Source organism: Benincasa hispida, chromosome 11 (assembly GCF_027475165.1).
Source record: "Benincasa hispida cultivar pf3 chromosome 11, pf3_genome.v1.1, whole genome shotgun sequence".
In the NCBI taxonomy this organism is placed as follows: Eukaryota; Viridiplantae; Streptophyta; class Magnoliopsida; order Cucurbitales; family Cucurbitaceae; genus Benincasa; species Benincasa hispida.
Window position 1 is genome coordinate 42,871,174 of NC_143488.1, and position 17,950 is coordinate 42,889,123.

Here is a 17,950-nt window from a genome sequence, read left to right on the forward strand (position 1 = left end):
TTCTCAGGTAGGGGTGTTTCATTTTCGTCAGCTTAAATACCCCATCCTAGACAGAACTAACCTTAGACCAAAAGTTCCTTATATATACGTTTGCTACAAATTTAATCTTTTAATAAAACCAATTTAATCCTATTAAACTGATTAAAAAGATTAAACTAATTTCTAATCTCATTATAAATTTGTGATCTTAGGTCTATGTGAATCATATTTTAAAACTATTTTAAAAAATGATTTTACCTAAGTTTGCATGATCTTCTGAATTATTGATTTTAGTTTCTAATTTTATTTAATTATAACAATTATAAAATAAATGAAACAAATTAAAATCATTCATTGCATCAAATGGAATACTTAATAAAATTATAACATTTATAAAATTATCTATAGTGGTGTCATGCATCATGCTCATTTCATTATTAAACCTGTATAATACTTATATACTAAAGTAATAAAATAATTAATAACATACATACATCCATACTTCCAAACTATATATTATAACTCTTATAATATAAATGGTGCATGGCTATATTATTAATGTGTGCAAACATATAGTATAACACTTGTTTTATATGATACATGAGCATGCTATAAAATAAAAATCATGCAATTGTATACTGACATTTATAATATAAATGATGCATGAATAATGCATAACCTATGGTGGGATTTTACTATATGGCATATATTAGGATATATATAATGAAGTTAAACTATACATCAAATACATAATTTAAACAGCAATTTATGGACCGAGACTGGACTCTTAAACCATTAATTAAATTAATATAACAATTATATTAATTTAATTAACCAAAAACTAACTATTATTAAATTAATAGCCAAACCGGTTCAAAACAGGTGAACCAGGTCTTGAACTGCACGAACCAGACCGCCTAGCACCCAAACTGCCCATGAACAGCTCGAACCGGACGCAAACCAGCTGAACCACGAACTGAACCGCACGAACCAGACCGCCTAGCACCCAAACTGCCCATGAACAGCTCGAACCGAACGTAAACCAGCTGAACCACGAACTGAACCGCACATGAATCAGAAAATTTTTCATCTCGAAGCATTGCAACACTGTGACCTAACGTTGCAATGCTACGAAAAAAAATTTCGTCCACCTCTCATAGCGTTGCAACGCTACTGTACAATAGCCACTATTCAGTTACGATTTGCATCGTTTCTTCTCTTATTTGGGTCTCGTTTTCACTGTATGTCAACGAAAAACTCACAGACGACACTAACAATGAATTACAGACTCTATTGCAATCATTAATACCCAAAACAACGGGCCCTTATAAACCAATTTGTAAAAATTAAAGCAATAAAGACTACAACGTCCAATAGCGTTGCAACGCTACTGTACAATAGCCACTATTCAGTTACGATTTGCATCGTTTCTTCTCTTAACTGTATGTCAACGAAAAACTCACAGACGACACTAACAATGAATTACAGACTCTATTGCAATCATTAATACCCAAAACAACGGGCCCTTATAAACCAATTTGTAAAAATTAAAGCAATAAAGACTACAACTAATCCTGAAACATCCATAAATTGCAAAAAAAACATTCAACCATTCATCACATGAATAATACAAAATGCATACCCACCATTAATCTGTAAAAATTCTGAAAATAAAATAAAATTGAAAAACCAACAACCTGGCTCTTATACTAATTGAAGGAACGGTGAAGTTCCACAGAGGAAGGGTGTTCGGAATTTGGTACTGGCGTTATCGTAACCACCCCCCGACCTGAGCAAAGATAATTTATTTTTACCGATCCAAGACTTGTACCACAAATCAAAATTTTAATAAATTAAATTTTCAAAAAAAAACCATCGAAACTCTATTAAAATTAAAACAAATCCACCCAAAGGGTTCAAAACAAATGATTAAATTTAATTAGTAAACCTTCAAGAATTCGGACATACAAACTATCCCAAGAAAATTGTCTAGACTCTAAAAGACATCGGAATTACAATGATCGAAAGAGAATCGAGCTGACTATGGCGACAATTGCTTAGCAATTCGACTTCAATGGCTCCCAAAATATTAAATTTTACTCTATTCTGAATTGTATTGAGACATTTTGCAGATATGTTATTTTACTAAAATCCTATTTTTGGTTTCTACGTAATTTCTAATTTGCCCTCAGCTATATATTACTTTCTTTCAGGAATGGAATCCTATTTCTCTTTTCCTTCTTCCTTCTCCCTTCAGTCGCAATCCCCCGCCACTAGAATTGCCAACCTCTACGATTCCAGCTTGTTCTCCTCCACTATCGACCAGATTGAAACGTTCAAGTCCGTCAGTACTCCATCGTCTCCGTCGAGGCCTTTAATCCCTGGTCAAAAATCCAAGTACTCCAAAAGCCTTAATCTTGGTTCATCTTCTTCGTTTTGTCAAGTTTCGACCAGTGTGTTTTTCTCCTTATTCATCCTACCACTGAGATGCTGCTTCTCCCTTCTGATTCTAATGCTCTTCCTTTGATCTATTAGGGTTCTTTGTTTTTCCTCCTTTTGTCTGTTTGATTCTTTTCTTTTCTCACTCCCCCTTTTTTCTTTTCAGGTGGTGGAGACTAGTTCACATTGCTATGGACATTTCGATTATAAAAACTCTACCTGTAAGTTCTTATTCTCTTGCCTAATTTTTTATTTTTCTGAAAAAATGTTATATTCACATTCCATTGTAGTATCTTCTTAAGGACATAAATTTGACTTGAAATAGCATTATAGTTTGTTGATTGTTAAATTCAATAACGAATCACATTCAAAATGATGAATTTATTTTGCTTTCTCCCTTTAAAATCAAATTGATATGTGCTTCGACCAGGCTGAGAGTTTTTCTAGGTCAGCTTATATAATTATAGACTAAGATTACAGGATAAACATCTGGATTTTACATGTTTGGTGTTAGAAAATTCTTAGGATTTGGTAAATTAATGGGTCAAAGCTATGCCTTAGGAAAGAAGATTTGTTAGGCTTGTTGGTACCATCCATATTGATGGTGATACTAATGGCAATTATTTGCAAAATGGTATATTTGAGTAGGCTAAGAAGTGAAGCTAAAATTCTTCTTTAGAATCAAATGATAATATAAAAGGATTAGTTATTTAAAGGTAAATGTAAGTGTGTTATCTATTCAATTGATGGAGCTCCATTTGAGTTCAAGCATAGCTACAAAATTTGGGTTTATGTTCAGTTTATGTTTGAATTTATCTATTTTCTTTTATTCTTCTAAGATTTTTTGAACACAACAATTTTTCTATTTCATTGAGATGATTTTGCAGGAATTTAAAGAGATTGAGGAGTGTAGATTCATCAATGGGGGCCTAATTTAGGCTTTCTTTACTATTATGGTTGGATATGAGTAGTGTATCTTGAGGAGTTTATGATTGCTATTTGATTGTCATCTGATTTCTATCTAATTTCTACATAATACTTAATAGTTTGTGATTTCTTTCTAATTGCTATCAAATTACTATTTGATTAGATATTTCAGTTATCTGAATGGATATCAAAGGCTTGATGTGGTCATCATAGTTGACAGTTTTGTTGATTTCAAAGAGAGATTAGAAGAGTAAAGGCACATCAAATGGCAAGAGTCTAGGATCCAAAGGCACATCAAATGGCAAGAGACTAGGATCCACATAAGGGATTTTTGAACGGAAGTGGATCTCCCAAATCTAAATCTTTTTACAGAATCGAAAATTTTACACAAAAGAGGAAAAGAATATGCATTTAATTTTAAACATACAACATACTTTTAAGAAATACATAATAAATTAAAGGGTTTCGTAAAACCCTTACCTTTGAAGACGACCTTCAATGATTCCTTCGAACACCACCACGATGGCGACCTCAGTATTCTCTTGTGAGAATCTAGGAGGTGTGGGTTGTGGTGAAAATAGATTTATAAGAGGGAAAAGAGATTGAGAGAGGAGGGAATTTCATTTCTGAGATTTTTCCCACCATCATCTTCTGTGTTGCAGGAACAAAAACAAAAAGATAGAGCCTCTTTCAACCACCCACATCAAACGTGGGTGGAGAGAAAATTGGGGAGGGAAGTTAATTCCCTCCCAATAAATCAAATATTAAATAACCAATTTAAAAATAATTAATTAATTAATTAATTAATAATATATATATATAATAATTAATTTATTATACATATATATATATATATATAACTATATGTTACATCAGATATATAACATATAACCTATAGTTTTTATATTATATCAAATACAATATAGTTTAGAGTTTCAATTTTCTGGTTTTTAATATAAATCATATTTACATTAAATTTAATTATATGAATTCAATTCATATAATTAATATTTGAATCATATTTAAGTATTCTTTTCCTCTCACAAATACCTAATATTATAATATTTCAAATACATTATAGTAATTATATCACATATAATTAAAATTAACTAATTATATCATATATAATTAATTCTCTCAATTAATTTGAACAATTCAAATTAATCCAAAAATTGATTCTCATGAGCTACCGAAGAGACCTCATGGACCTTTAGCTTGAAGACCGACAGTTGCACTTTTGCACTACAGATATATTTTTGTGTCCATTGGATATAACCAATCAACAATACAATGACCCTTCACAAATTACTCGTAAGTATAGCTGGACCAAAATTACCGTTTTGGACCAAAATTATCGTTTTGTCTCTGTAGTTACATCTATGAACAATAAGTCATAGTCCAGCTATTACCAAATCTCTCTCGGGAAAGAGAGGGTGTGACCACATTGTTCAAGCCCCAGAATCAGCCCTTAAGGGAGTAATTTATCTACTTACCCCGACATTGAGGAATGGGGAATGAGTGAATTCCTTTTTCTATAGTTGTGTTCCCAGCTCCCCAATCAGACGAATCTCTAAAATGGTAGGCTTGTTGAGTCGGCGATTTGGTCACTCTCACCCATACAAATCAAAGGACCGACCTCATAGGCAGGAGTTCACAACTCATTTAGGATTCAGGTCATGTTACTTATGGTCTTCCTTGTGAAATGTAAGTCTCTATTATAAACGGCGTTATATAATGAGACTAAACATTTTATGGTCTGGTCTTATACAAACTCTTGTATAGAATATCCCTACTCACATGTCTCCACATGAATGATCATGATCAATATTTTACAACAATTGTAACACCTACAAAGCAGGTCATACTCGTAGTGTTATCAGAATCAGGTATCCAGCCTTATCCATCTACTATAGACCATTTAGGTTATCACTTAAACATGATCCACCCATATGTCTCTACATACATGTTTAAGCTACAAGATAACCCTGAATGTTAGTTTATTGGTTTGTAATTAATGCAACAAAAAATAAATAAAACACCATATATTTTATTAAATAAATAATAAGTTTGTACAATACAATTACAAACTATAGGACCCCAACAAAGAGAATGTCAAAAAAACATGTAAATTTGATTTTGTTAATCAAAGATTATGTAAATTTGCTCCTATTTGAACAATTACATTGTGTACATCAAAAATATTATTGTTATTTGATTTGATGTAACTACAACAGTGTATTGTTATAGTATTTTCTTAGTATATTAATGTATTATTTTAACAGTTTTTTAATATACCACATATCAATCATATAGTAATCAATCAGCAATCAAATAGCAATATGTATCATTAAGTATCAGCATCAAATAGTAATCGGGCAATAATCAGTCAACAATCGGTATTACTGGTAATTAAATAACAACCAGAATCAATAACAATCAGTATCATTAATAACAATCATCATCAATTAGTATTCATATAGCATTTGGATAGCAATTCGATGGTAATCAAATGTCAATCATATAACAATCAAATGGTTAGTATAAGTTCATATAGAAATTAGATGGCAATTAAAAGACAATCAGATGACAATATTAGAAACTTTGATTAGAAACTACTAATTATGAGACAAAAAAACAAAGATAATCAAATGTAATCAAATGGCAATATTAGAAGTTGTTAAATGTGAGATAAAAACAAAAGGTAATCAGATAATAATCAAAAGAAATTACTAACTAATTGACAAAAAAAAAATTAGGTAATAGATGACAATATCAAAAACACCCAAAAAAAAAAAAAAAAGTAAAGTAATCAGAAATTCCTTAATAATCAACAAAAAAAAATAATCAAATAGTAATTAAATGATGATCAGAAGGTAATCAAAATTTGCCCATATCAGATAAACTATGACAGGTAAAATCTTCCAGCCGCAAGACAAACAATTGTTCCTTCCGTAGCTAACATAAAACTAAACTCTCATGCTTAAACTATTAAAATAGAGAAGAAAAATCAATCACAATGATTCTCTTTCGGTGGTGTATATTAGTCGCTGTAAAAATAGAAGAAATAGGAAGTAAAAAACAAAGCTGAAATGAGAAAATGTGTAAAAGTAAAAGAGAAGAAGAACTAAAGTTCAAGTAATCGAGATTGAAGTAAAAATCAGATAATAATCGATATAATTGGCAATTGGTATTAGAGAGTAATCAAAACAATTAGATAACAATCTATATCATTATCAATCATATAACAATAAATATCAAATAAAAATCAAATAGCAATCACATCGCAATCAAATAGCAATCAAATTCCATACAGTCAATGACTCAGTGAGGGTATTTTTTACTTTTTAGTTTCAATGCCTCATTTAAATTGGGTTGGGCTAACCGGTTTTGCTATTTTTGCAAAATTTAATTTGTATGGACATAAGCCTAATTTTTATATCTTATTTTGGTAGGGGTATTCAAATGACCAGACAACCCAAACAACCTAGACTACCTAATCGAAATTGTGAAGGCTGGGTTGGGTTTGTTTTAATTTTGGGTTAGGTTTGGTTGAATTTTCTTCTTTTTTTTTGTTGGATTGGGTTCGGGTTAGATAATTCAAGTTGACTCAACCTAACCCGAATTTCTGATATTATTAAAAATATATATATTATAACTTATAAATATTATAAGTCGTATATTTTTATGATGTTTGTATGAAGCTTGTAATGGATATCTTTGGTCCTGTTTGGTAACCATTTTATTTTTTGTTTTTGTTTTTTAAAATTAAGTTTATAAACACTACTTTCACCTCCCCAAATTTTGAGAACTAAAAAATGTATCTTTCAAAAAGTTGTTTTTATTTTTGGAATTTGGCTAAAAATTCAACCATTGTACTTAATAAATATACAAATCATTGTAAGAAATATAGATGATATAGACTTAATTTTCAAAAACAAAATGGTTTCCAAACGGGGCCTTAGATTTTGATATTTAAGATTTGAATTTTATAAAATTTTAATTATTTGTACACAAATTTAAGTATTTTAAGTTAATAAAAAAAATAAAAATAAATAAATAACCCAACAACTCAAACCAACCCAACCCGAATTTTCAGGATTGGGTTGGGTTGGGTTAGGTTGGAGATCTTATCAGGATCATTCAGATAGCAAACCTAACCAACCCGAAAAATTCAAATTTTTGGATTCGTCAAAAAAAATCTTCTCAACCCGACCCAATTCAACCCATGTACACTCAATTCAACCCATGTACACTCCTATATTTCGGCATGCTTGCAGCTGGCCCTTTAATTATGCATAGCTCCAAAAGATGGTTTTTATAGTTTAAGTCAATTTTATTGATGGTGGCAGGTTGACAGTTTTCCAAAATACTTCAATTTTATATCTTATAGTTTGTTTAGTTTGTTATTATCTATTTACTCTTCTTCACATGTGTATAAATATTCGGGGTATTCACATCAATAAAGTTGTTATTGATACTTCTAAAATTCTACTGATTCCCACTAGGGGTGTACATGAGCCAGATTGGGCTGGGTTGAGAATTTTGTATGGACCAACCCAAAAAGGTTTAATTTTGTATTTAGTTTGTTATTATCTGTTTACTCTTCTTCACGTGTGTATAAATGCTTGGGGTATTCACATCAATAAAATTGTTATTGATACTTCTAAAATTCTATGGATTCCCACTAGGGGTGTAATAGGCCCGGTTAGAGACTTTTTATAGACCAATCCGTATTTTCAGGTTGGCTTTAACTCAACGGTTCCATTTTGAAGGGTCAATCCAATCTAATATTTTTGGGTTGGATCCGAGTGGGTCATTAGGTTGTACTCTTTTTTTCCTTTTTTTTCTTTTTCCCTTCCTTCCCTCAACATTGAAGAAATGGAGTGAAAACAACCTTCTACCACTCCAATCAATCCTCCCTCATTATAACCGTCAAATTCAATTTCCCCCAAGTCGACCCAAACCTCACTTACCAATTTTAGTCCAAAATCCCTACATCAACAAAATTCAAAACAAATTGTAAGCGAATTTCAATCTAAGACCAAATTCACTTACAAATGTTACACAAGATTTCAATCAGCGCCATTAATTTGTTCTTTTGCAGCGAATATGCAAAAAGGTAAAAATCATTAGACAAGAGCAACAAGGTATTTTGGGATTTTCTCCTATTTTTGGCCTATGTTGGATTTTGAACCCAACATTTAGGGACATGTAACAATATGCAATGGAAATTAGAAATTGAAAAATATAGAGGCAACAAAGAAAAATTTGTAGAATGAGAAAAAGAACACAAAGGCGAGAGAGATGAGGGGTCGTGAAAGATGAAAGAGAGAAGGAGACTACTCAATGCTAAAAGAGAAATGGAATCAAAGAATCGAAGATAGGAAGTTTAGAAGAACTTAAAAAACAAAAACCTAAGGATAAAAAATTGAGAAGAGTAGAACACTATGACTATGAGGCATGAGATCGACGGGCTGAGCTCGATTGTGCTTGACAAAAGAGTGAGAGATTGACCGAGGATGGCTGATTGAGAGATCAACAGAGTGAAAGATCAATGGAGGATGGTTGATAAATGAAATAGAAGATCGTGACTGACAGAGCAAGATCAAAGCTGAAGGAGTGGGAGATCGAAGTCGGAGAAGTGAGACATCGACAAGGGAGTGAGAGATTGATGCGAGGCACTAGCCGCTGAGCATGAGGTGACGCATGAACAACGTCAAACAACAAAAGAAAGTAATCAAATCAGTTCAGGTTGACCCAATCAAAAAATTGAATAACCCAAAAATGCATTTTTAAAAATTTTCCAACCAAACCCAACCCAGATATTCCGAACTGGTTAGGTTACTGAATTTTTTTAACACTCCTAATTCCCGCTATGAGTTCTTTTAAGAACTCATCTTAGTATTCTCTCAGCCAAACTGAAACCTATCTCGACCCTTATTTTTTACTTCACAATGATAATACCAATTTGATACTTGTCATTGAACTTCTGACTGAAGAAAATTATGTTCCATGGAGCAGGTTATAATTATCGACTTATCTGTCAAAAATCAGCTTGGATCCATTGATGGCACACTTCCTCATCCCACAGATACTCAACTCTGTCTCCAAACCGATATCTGCTAGCATATCGTTTGCTGATTCTACTCGCTCAATATGGCTATTCAGGGACGATTCCAACAGAAAAATGCTCCTCGGATCTTCCAGATCAAGCATGTCATGCTGTACTATATGATTGGAATAAGTCATCTTGTACCACATGTCATGTTTTTGAATCAGTATTTATTTCATCAAGATCAATTCAAAGACTCTTCAACGAATTGAACACTTGACGTCAATGTGGAAATATTTACGATGTAGCTTCTTTTCTTCGAACTGTACCTCATTGATTTCTTAATGAGGCTTAAACGAGTATTTTTCTCATACTTCCGCATAGCTCCTCATGGATCCATTACCAACGAGTCGAGTTTTTTCTCTATTACTTCAGGAGGAACAGCAACGATCCAAAGTTGTAGCTCTGGTTTAATTTGTTATTTAGTTTGTTATCTCTTCTTCACGTGTAAAAATACTTAATAGTATTCTCATCGATGAAGTGTGCAAGTCATTCAGCCAATAATTTGACCATGTTCTGAACAAAACTGGCTCACCCTTCTCTCCTCCTAGTAGGGAGGCACTCAGTCAAGAATCAAGATCATAACAAACAAAAAAGATCTAAGAACCCAATTAGCTGTCACATATAGTCCAAGATGACTTCTTCCACGTAAACATATATACACAAACTTCACTTTATTTTTACACAAGACTCAAAAACATGACACATTTGTAAAGCGGATCCTTGACATTACCACCATAAGCTCAATGATCATCAGTTGCCAAAGGAACGGATTTTGCCTATAGCAACAAAAGCAAATGAGATTATTGTCATAAAAGGCATCCAATTATCAGACTATGAACAAAAGAACATGAATACAACTTGGTTTGCTAAAGATAAAAAGTAGATTCAAACATGAAAATGCTCACCAGATCACGAAACTTGAGAATGTAGAACATCTCTAGATATCGACGCGTCTCGCGCCTTTCAAGTTTTGAAACATACTTCCAAAAACTATAAACTCCAGCCAGGGTCATCAATCGTTCAGAATAAATTTTCCATGTGTACCTACAACGGCATATGGGGAATTATTATCCACAACAGCATAATGAGGTGGTAAATAGTAAACTTCAAATATATACATCCATATATTACCTCTCGTAAATTCTTCGAAGCCCTGCTTCAGAGATTCGAATCCAATGACTCGGATCCTCCTTGCACTTCTCAAAGAAATCTACTAAAAGAGTACTAGCTTGATCTGGATGATAAGGGTCAATGTGAAATCCAGATATGCCATGTTCAATGATTTCAGCAGGACCACCATGGCAAGTAGCAAATGTTGGTAGCCCGCAAGTCATGGCCTCCACAACAGTAAGCCCAAATGCTTCATAAATTGCTGGCTGCAGATTGAAAATTTTGAACCCGAGGATTAGTACTATTCAAAGAAATGAGGTTAAAGAAAAAAAGAGTGAATTCTATAATCACCAACCTGTACAAAAACACCCCTTGTATCAGCAATATAGCGATATAACTCGCCATTACGAGCTCGATTTGTTTGGGCCGATATCCAACGCAATTGACCATGTAAATTGTACTTTTTCATAAGGTCATGCATTTTCTCAATTTCTTTCATTTCTTCCCTGTCTTTGGAATTCTTCACGTCAACATAACCACCAACAACAACAAGGTTTGCTAGCTCCCTCAGTCTGGCATTCTTGCCATACAGCTCAACCAATCCAGTAATATTTTTCACTTTGTCTAACCTCGCCATGGTGAAGATCAAAGGTTTTGACCTATCATCTATTGCACCGCTGTATGTATACATGCAAAGCAAAGATTAGTCTTTCACATTTAATATGAATTAGTCCCTTGATTCGAAGATAAAATTGATCCCCCCATCTACTAAAACTTAAATCATTCTCCCACTTAGAATTAACCATGAAGAGCGACTTCTTTGAAGTGATTGCATGTAAGGCCAGAATGTGAAAGTTGGGCAAAAGAGACTTACACGTGTTCACCATTTTGTTGTGTGTCATATAATAACTTCTCCAGTGAGTCATGTAAAGCTGTAAGCCTCAACTGCTTTTCAGTGTAGGGAAAATAAATGGTCATGTCTGCTCCAGGAGAGACTATATTGAACTTTGGGTCAAAGACATCAATTCCATGGACAACTCGATAGAGCCCAGGAAGTGTAAATGCAGTGTGGCTCTCATATTGACCAACCGTATTCTTCCTGCAAGTAAGATAGTATCAATTCAGCAAATTTTGTAAATAAGTTATTGATCAAACATGGAAGAGAGAACTAAAAGGGATGATGGTTCAAAGACTGAAAATGGAAAAGGAATCTATCTATCTCAAGAGGGGCCCAAAAGAAGATTGTAAGTCATTATTTTTGCACATCATTGAAAGGTATAAAACACTAATTGCACAACTACTATGAACCAGGATGTCCTTGCTGTACCTCCAAAACTAATCATGCGCTCAAGCACCAAGTAACTACAATTGCCTTTCAATTCCCACATACAAACCGTGAACTCTATTAAGAAAAGGTCAAGGAAGGAAAAATGAACAAAAACTCTATACATTCTATCAAATGATGCTACAAGAAGAAAATAGAGCTTTATGTTGGACGATTTATTATTTTTAGATGTTTATGTTTGGATCAAACATCAAAGTTATGACTTCAATAAGATTTGTTATTTCATTATTGAGTCTAATTAATTGGGAAGTTATGTTTAGAGAGAAATTGGGTCTTTTAGCTAATAAGCTAAACAAACTAGGTTTGCATCGAGATTAGATCATTGTATGTATCAATTTTTGTGTTTTCAAATGAAAATTTTTGGGTCTAATGACGGAGTTTCATTACCACTTTACAATTCTTGATCTAAGGTTAAATGTTTGTGCATTCAAGTATGACTCATCAATTGTTTGTCAAGTTTTCAAACCTTAATCAGGGAATCAGTTTTCCTAATTTCCTAGCCTTCAATCACAAGGTCATCCTTATCTAATCCTACCATTAAAAATGAAATAAAATAGATTTGAGTGGTTTTATAATTGATAATTAGGGGTTCTTATAACAAAAGGGTTTCTAATTTCAAATTGCTTAGGGTTTCATATCAATCACACTTAAACCTTCAATACTGACAAGGCGATGATATTGGCAAAGTTGGCCTAACACGGGGAATCAAACAGCATAAAAATATTTAAGACATACGTTCCAGCAATCTCCTGGTATGTACTGGTGATGATAAAATCTGCATTATTCATGGCTATTAAATCAGCAGTGAATTGACATGAGAAGTGATATTTCTCCTCAAAATTTTTCCAGTATATGTCTGACTCTGGATATTTTGTCTTCTCCAATGCATGAGCTATGGTACACTGAACATCGCAGACCAAATGTCAATAGAAGACAAATCAGTTGAAATACCAAAAGCTTCTCCTAACCTAAAGTACCTGAGTAACTCCCATTTTATATGCCAATAAGGAAGCAACAAGATTTCCATCACTGTAGTTTCCGATAATAAAATCTGGAATACCCTGCAGCTCAGCTATAATTTCACTAGCTGCATCCTGTTCCAAGTAACATGGTATATCACAAGTCTGAGTCTCTGACTCACACATAAGAACTGATGTATCTAGAGTACAAATTTTATATGACTTAGGAGTTGATAAAGACACGGAAAAGAATAAAAGAAGTGGTGATGGAATCAGATAGGCATTTACGCCACAGATTATGGGTTCAACTGAAAAGGTCTATAAGGGCGGACAAAAAAGTAATGGCATTAACATCATTTCACGAAATGAGTGCAAAGAAGCACTATACCGGCGATAAAATTATGAAGCATTAACAGAAGAAGTTTCACAGTTTCACTTAAAGCAGTACGGTTTTGTACAAATATATAGATACCAGAGAATAGCATAATTGACAAGTGTTGATCCTTTTACGTAAAATTGCACACATTACCTCAGCAAAGGTCTCTAGATAAGGCCATACATCAAACCTTGAAATCCATTTACGTAGAATTCCATTTTTTGACCTAAAAGGAACACGCAAAATGTGTGAATGCTCAGTTCCGACAACTTTTTCCAGATGCTGATTACATGTAGTTCCCTTTGCATCAGGTATTAACCTGGTAACCTATAAACAATAGCCCACTACATGGTTAGATTACAGAGAAACTCTGACAAATAAATATATAAAATAAAATTAGAGATATTGATATAAATAAGGGAAAGAATTTGAGTTCTTACTCATCAAAAGGAAACCTAAGTTTTACTCATGAAAGCTGGGAAAAGAAGCATACTTACAATTAAAATTCTAGGAGTTACATCTAACCCTTGCTTCTTAATTCTAGAAATCATTTCCTTCTCCAAAGCACGGACCTGGTCCAAAATATAAACTACCTGGAAATTTGAAATTGCAAAAAGGAAAAGACAGTTATTACTTTCAACATTTTCTGATGATCGTCTAGGTACTCGTCTATTTAACTGCAGAAGCCAAAAGATAGAGATAGAGATCCGAATCAGAGGGACCAAATGAACAAAAGTGGCAAAGAAATAAGCTCATGGCCAGTAATACTGTTTGGCTTGCAAGAGGACTTATTTCCAGTACCTGGCCGCCAGTGTCTGGCAGACCTAAAACATTGGCCTGACCAAAGTAACCATGTGGAGATAAAATGACAACATTAAACACCATTGGAATCCTCCCTAGAAATTTTTCTAAGACAGAAGGATCAGGAGCTTGAAGGATATCCAACAGAAGATGCATTGTCTCCAGCACTCGTTCTGCTGTATCACCCCAACCCCTATCAAAGCCCATTCCTTGTAATCTGAATGAGGTAACAAAGGGAAATAGCAAATATCAGTTACTGGCACAATTATTATAATAAATAAATTCCTACAATCATCAGGCTGCTTTGTAATAACAAAAATCAAGTACCCACATGAGCAGGGGGAATACTCTTACACATATTCAAAGTCAGAATAGGGTGTACTGGGCAGCAACTTAGCAACGTACTCCTCAGCCTTTGATAATGCTGACTGTAGCTTGGTAAGGCTTTGTATTCGATCATTCAGCATTATTCCCTGCACAAAACAATCATTAGAACACATTCAATCATAATTAAGACTGGTGCTTTTTCATATTTCTCCTTATATACATTCATCACATGAGCTTGAAAATTGGATTTATACCCATTCACAGGATAAGTTTATAAGATGGCACAACGTTGATCCCGTAAGCTAAATTATGAAATTATCACTATTCGGTGAACTTACGCTCCTTTTGTATCTGTGGGCTAGAAGGAAGTCAAGTAATGGCTCCAATGACTCCCTGTTGCGGAACATAATCGATGACAGGTGACGGTTCAGAAATTGAACGCCATTCCCAATGGATGAGGATCGGATAGGGCGAGGAAAGTTTGCATTGAACGGCTCAAAGTCAAGCTCAAGTACGAAATTTTCATTAAACCTGACATTATCATGCAAAGAGAGAGAAAATAAGCTCAATAGAAATATTGATTGAGTTATAAGCGATAAGGATCCGAAAATGACTCGTTCAGAAAACATTAACAATCAAGGAAAACCACTTACTGTCCTTCCACAAGCTCTTCTTTAAAATGAAGATACTCGGATACACTTAATTGCTCGACGCTGAGTTCATAGATATTGACACGGACATACTCCCAAACACCAGGCCTGGGGCGAACAGCAATGGCAACAAATGGTGGCAAAACAATAGCTTCCTATGACAAAATCAACCATTATATTCAAACCATCAAAATCAATGAACAAATGTCATTTGTAGATTCTGATCCAACAATTTTTAAACCCCAATGAACAAATTTAAAACGACTTCTAATTATTCCAAAAGAAAACACTGATATGTAATCAGTAATCATCACCTGAGCAGATTTGAGGATCTCGCCAAAGGGTCCAGTGGAAAGGTGCAGTTTGCACTCATCACCTCCGATTATATTCTCAAGTTCATCGATCAAATGATGGGGCTGTAAAATCCCTTTTCCCTGATCAACATACCTTCAACATCCATTATAAAAGCATCAGAAAATAAGCTAATCCCATTCCCCTGCCTGAATAAGCACATTAAAATGATCGCAGACCTGGAGAGGAGAGAAACAAGTTCGTTCCGGTGAGCGGAGAGTGTATCTTCCACACGTTCTCTAACGCTGGGGCTACGAGCAAACTTCTTGGTAGTGGTGGCCATGGAAAAAGCTTGAAAACTCGATCAATGATGATGATAACATAAAGCAATAATCCAAATGGGGAAAATAGAGAATCCAGAGTGTTAAATAAGGACGAAAGGTGTTTGAAGAAAAGACGGTGTTGCTGTTGGAGGGTTTCAGTGGAACGAAAATGACTACTGAAATGGAGAAAAACTGGCATCTGTCCTTCGTCTCGCGGTGATTTCTTTACTTCTTTTTTATTCATCTTCTCTGACTTGACGAATCCAGAGAAAAACGATGAATTAAAAAAATATATAAAGCAAAAAGAAAATCAGCAGCAACTTCCAGGCTTTTCTTTCTTCTTCCCACCGGTTTTCGACAAAATATGGATTATGGAATATCCATTTTGCCCGTTGGTTTCTTTTTTTAATTTTTGTCCAAACGCATTATCGGGGCGCCTCTTCTTTTTTTCTTTTTTTTTTCTTTTTTCTTTCCTTCTTTTTTTTAGATGTAATAATTGAGACAGCATAACCTTATCCTCTAATTGGGGTTATTTAGATTTCGGGGTGCTTTTAAAATTTAATTAGGGAAAATAGGGTATTTTTATATTATTTAGAGGGAAGGAATTTTTTTTGTCCTCTTCCGAATGCGTCTCTCGAAGAGACCTATTCGCCAATATTTTATTTTTTTTTTTGATTAAATGTATCTCTTGAAGAGACGCATTAATTAAAAAAAAAAATGATGCGTCTCACTAATCTCGTTTGTTATTTTGATAGTAATATTACTAGTTTTAACAGTATAAACTATAATGTTATTGTGAGATTAAGAAATTTCTATGATTGATTTGATATACTCAATATTAATTTTTAATTTCAAATTATTGTTTTTGTTTAAAGTTGTTAGAAACTTATGCAAAAGTATAGATATTAACTTTCAACTATTGTAAATAATATTAAAGGTTCTTTAGAATGTGTTGTAGATTGCAAGTGCATTTTCGTAATTGAATTTCATTAATAAATTTAATCATATGTACAATGTTCTCTATTCCCGATTGGAAGATGATCCTTTATTACGCCTAGATCAATCATGTTGAGTCACATAGTGTCCACAATCATCACGCCCTCTCACACTTGATGATTGACTTTCCTCTGCAATGTGTATACCCTCACTACGTTGTCAATATATCACATACTAGTCATGGACATTTGGATGGACATGTGAAGTTTGTCCTTCTTCCATACTTAGTGTACCGAGGATTGTTGGAAAAAATCAAATTTTGAGGGAGATGAAATCATAGAAGTATATGTAAAATGATCGAGTGGCATTGTTGGATATTCATTCTACATTAGGTCGAATAGGAACATCCCCATGTCTTGTTGGATCACCTCGTTCTTTCATTAGAACATCACCATCAAAATATCGCACTCGATATATAGAAGTGAGTCTACAAAAGGCTCTTTGAGCAGATAATGGCAAATTTGGAAGCTCGACCTGAAAAAAATTGAATAACAAGTTAATGACTTTAAAAAATTTTTTGGTATGCAATGAAGAAATAAAATCAAACAATCCTAGTAAACAATAAACTCATACCAACAAGTGATAGGATACTCCTGCTTTAGTTATGTATGCCTGCTCACAGTGGAATATCATTCAATATATCCAGGCTCGGTACCTACACTATTGTTAATAGGAGGTCCATTAACAACCAAACTCTACCGATTTTTCCAGATTGAAATTTGAGGAGCCAAATATGCAATCCAGTCTCGCCCATGCCTGCCCCTTAAATCGTGTGAATGAAGTCAGGCGTCTGTGTTGGAGGGTTGAGGAATTTGTTGCAACATCCCAAATTGACGTATCACACGATCTTGGTGATGTCACTCCACAACGAAGAAGCATATGAGTGGACATCTGGATGTCCATATCTCATTACCATCAAGACAATATGGCAGCAATAGTTGAATAAGATGATTATATGGCTCCCAAATAATCTGCATACATATATGTCAAAATATGAATTAACCAGAAGAATGAAACATTATGAATATATGATATATGAATGAATAAAATTACCTGGTTGGCCATATGTGTATCTAATATGTGCCTATACTGTACTAGAACATGCGTCGATGCTTTAATTACAGAATAGTTGTCATTCCATCTACAACAATCACAAGTTGAATTTTAATTATTAGTATTTCATAATGAACACAACAATAATGAGGTAAATATGCTTACCTTATTGCAAGTGGTCTGTCACATAAGTTGTTCTCGTATCTATGGAGTCGTCGAGGCGCTAGAAGAGAAAATCGATCCCATGCCAAAATTTGTA

The 17,950-nt window shown here is 33.8% G+C and overlaps 1 protein-coding gene and 1 long non-coding RNA gene across 2 annotated transcripts; one reads left to right on the forward strand and one right to left on the reverse strand.

Moving 5' to 3' along the window:
- The first annotated feature begins 2,174 nt into the window (after nt 1–2,174).
- LOC150032654 (uncharacterized) lies at nt 2,175–3,482 on the forward strand. The gene is made up of 3 exons (XR_016524481.1): nt 2,175–2,376; nt 2,585–2,639; nt 3,306–3,482. It is a non-coding gene; the product is annotated as an uncharacterized LOC150032654 (long non-coding RNA).
- A 6,557-nt stretch (nt 3,483–10,039) lies between these two features.
- Nucleotides 10,040–16,082, reverse strand: SUS3 (sucrose synthase 3). The gene is made up of 15 exons (XM_039049126.2): nt 15,559–16,082; nt 15,343–15,475; nt 15,032–15,183; nt 14,717–14,909; nt 14,406–14,524; nt 14,052–14,268; nt 13,748–13,843; nt 13,404–13,577; nt 12,893–13,009; nt 12,651–12,817; nt 11,445–11,669; nt 10,926–11,247; nt 10,592–10,836; nt 10,366–10,504; nt 10,040–10,236 (listed from the first exon to the last, which is right to left on the reverse strand). The coding sequence occupies exons 1-15, from the start codon at nt 15,660–15,662 to the stop codon at nt 10,201–10,203; spliced, it is 2,439 nt and encodes an 812-aa protein (XP_038905054.1). The 5' UTR covers nt 15,663–16,082; the 3' UTR covers nt 10,040–10,200.
- Nucleotides 16,083–17,950: the final 1,868 nt, after the last annotated feature.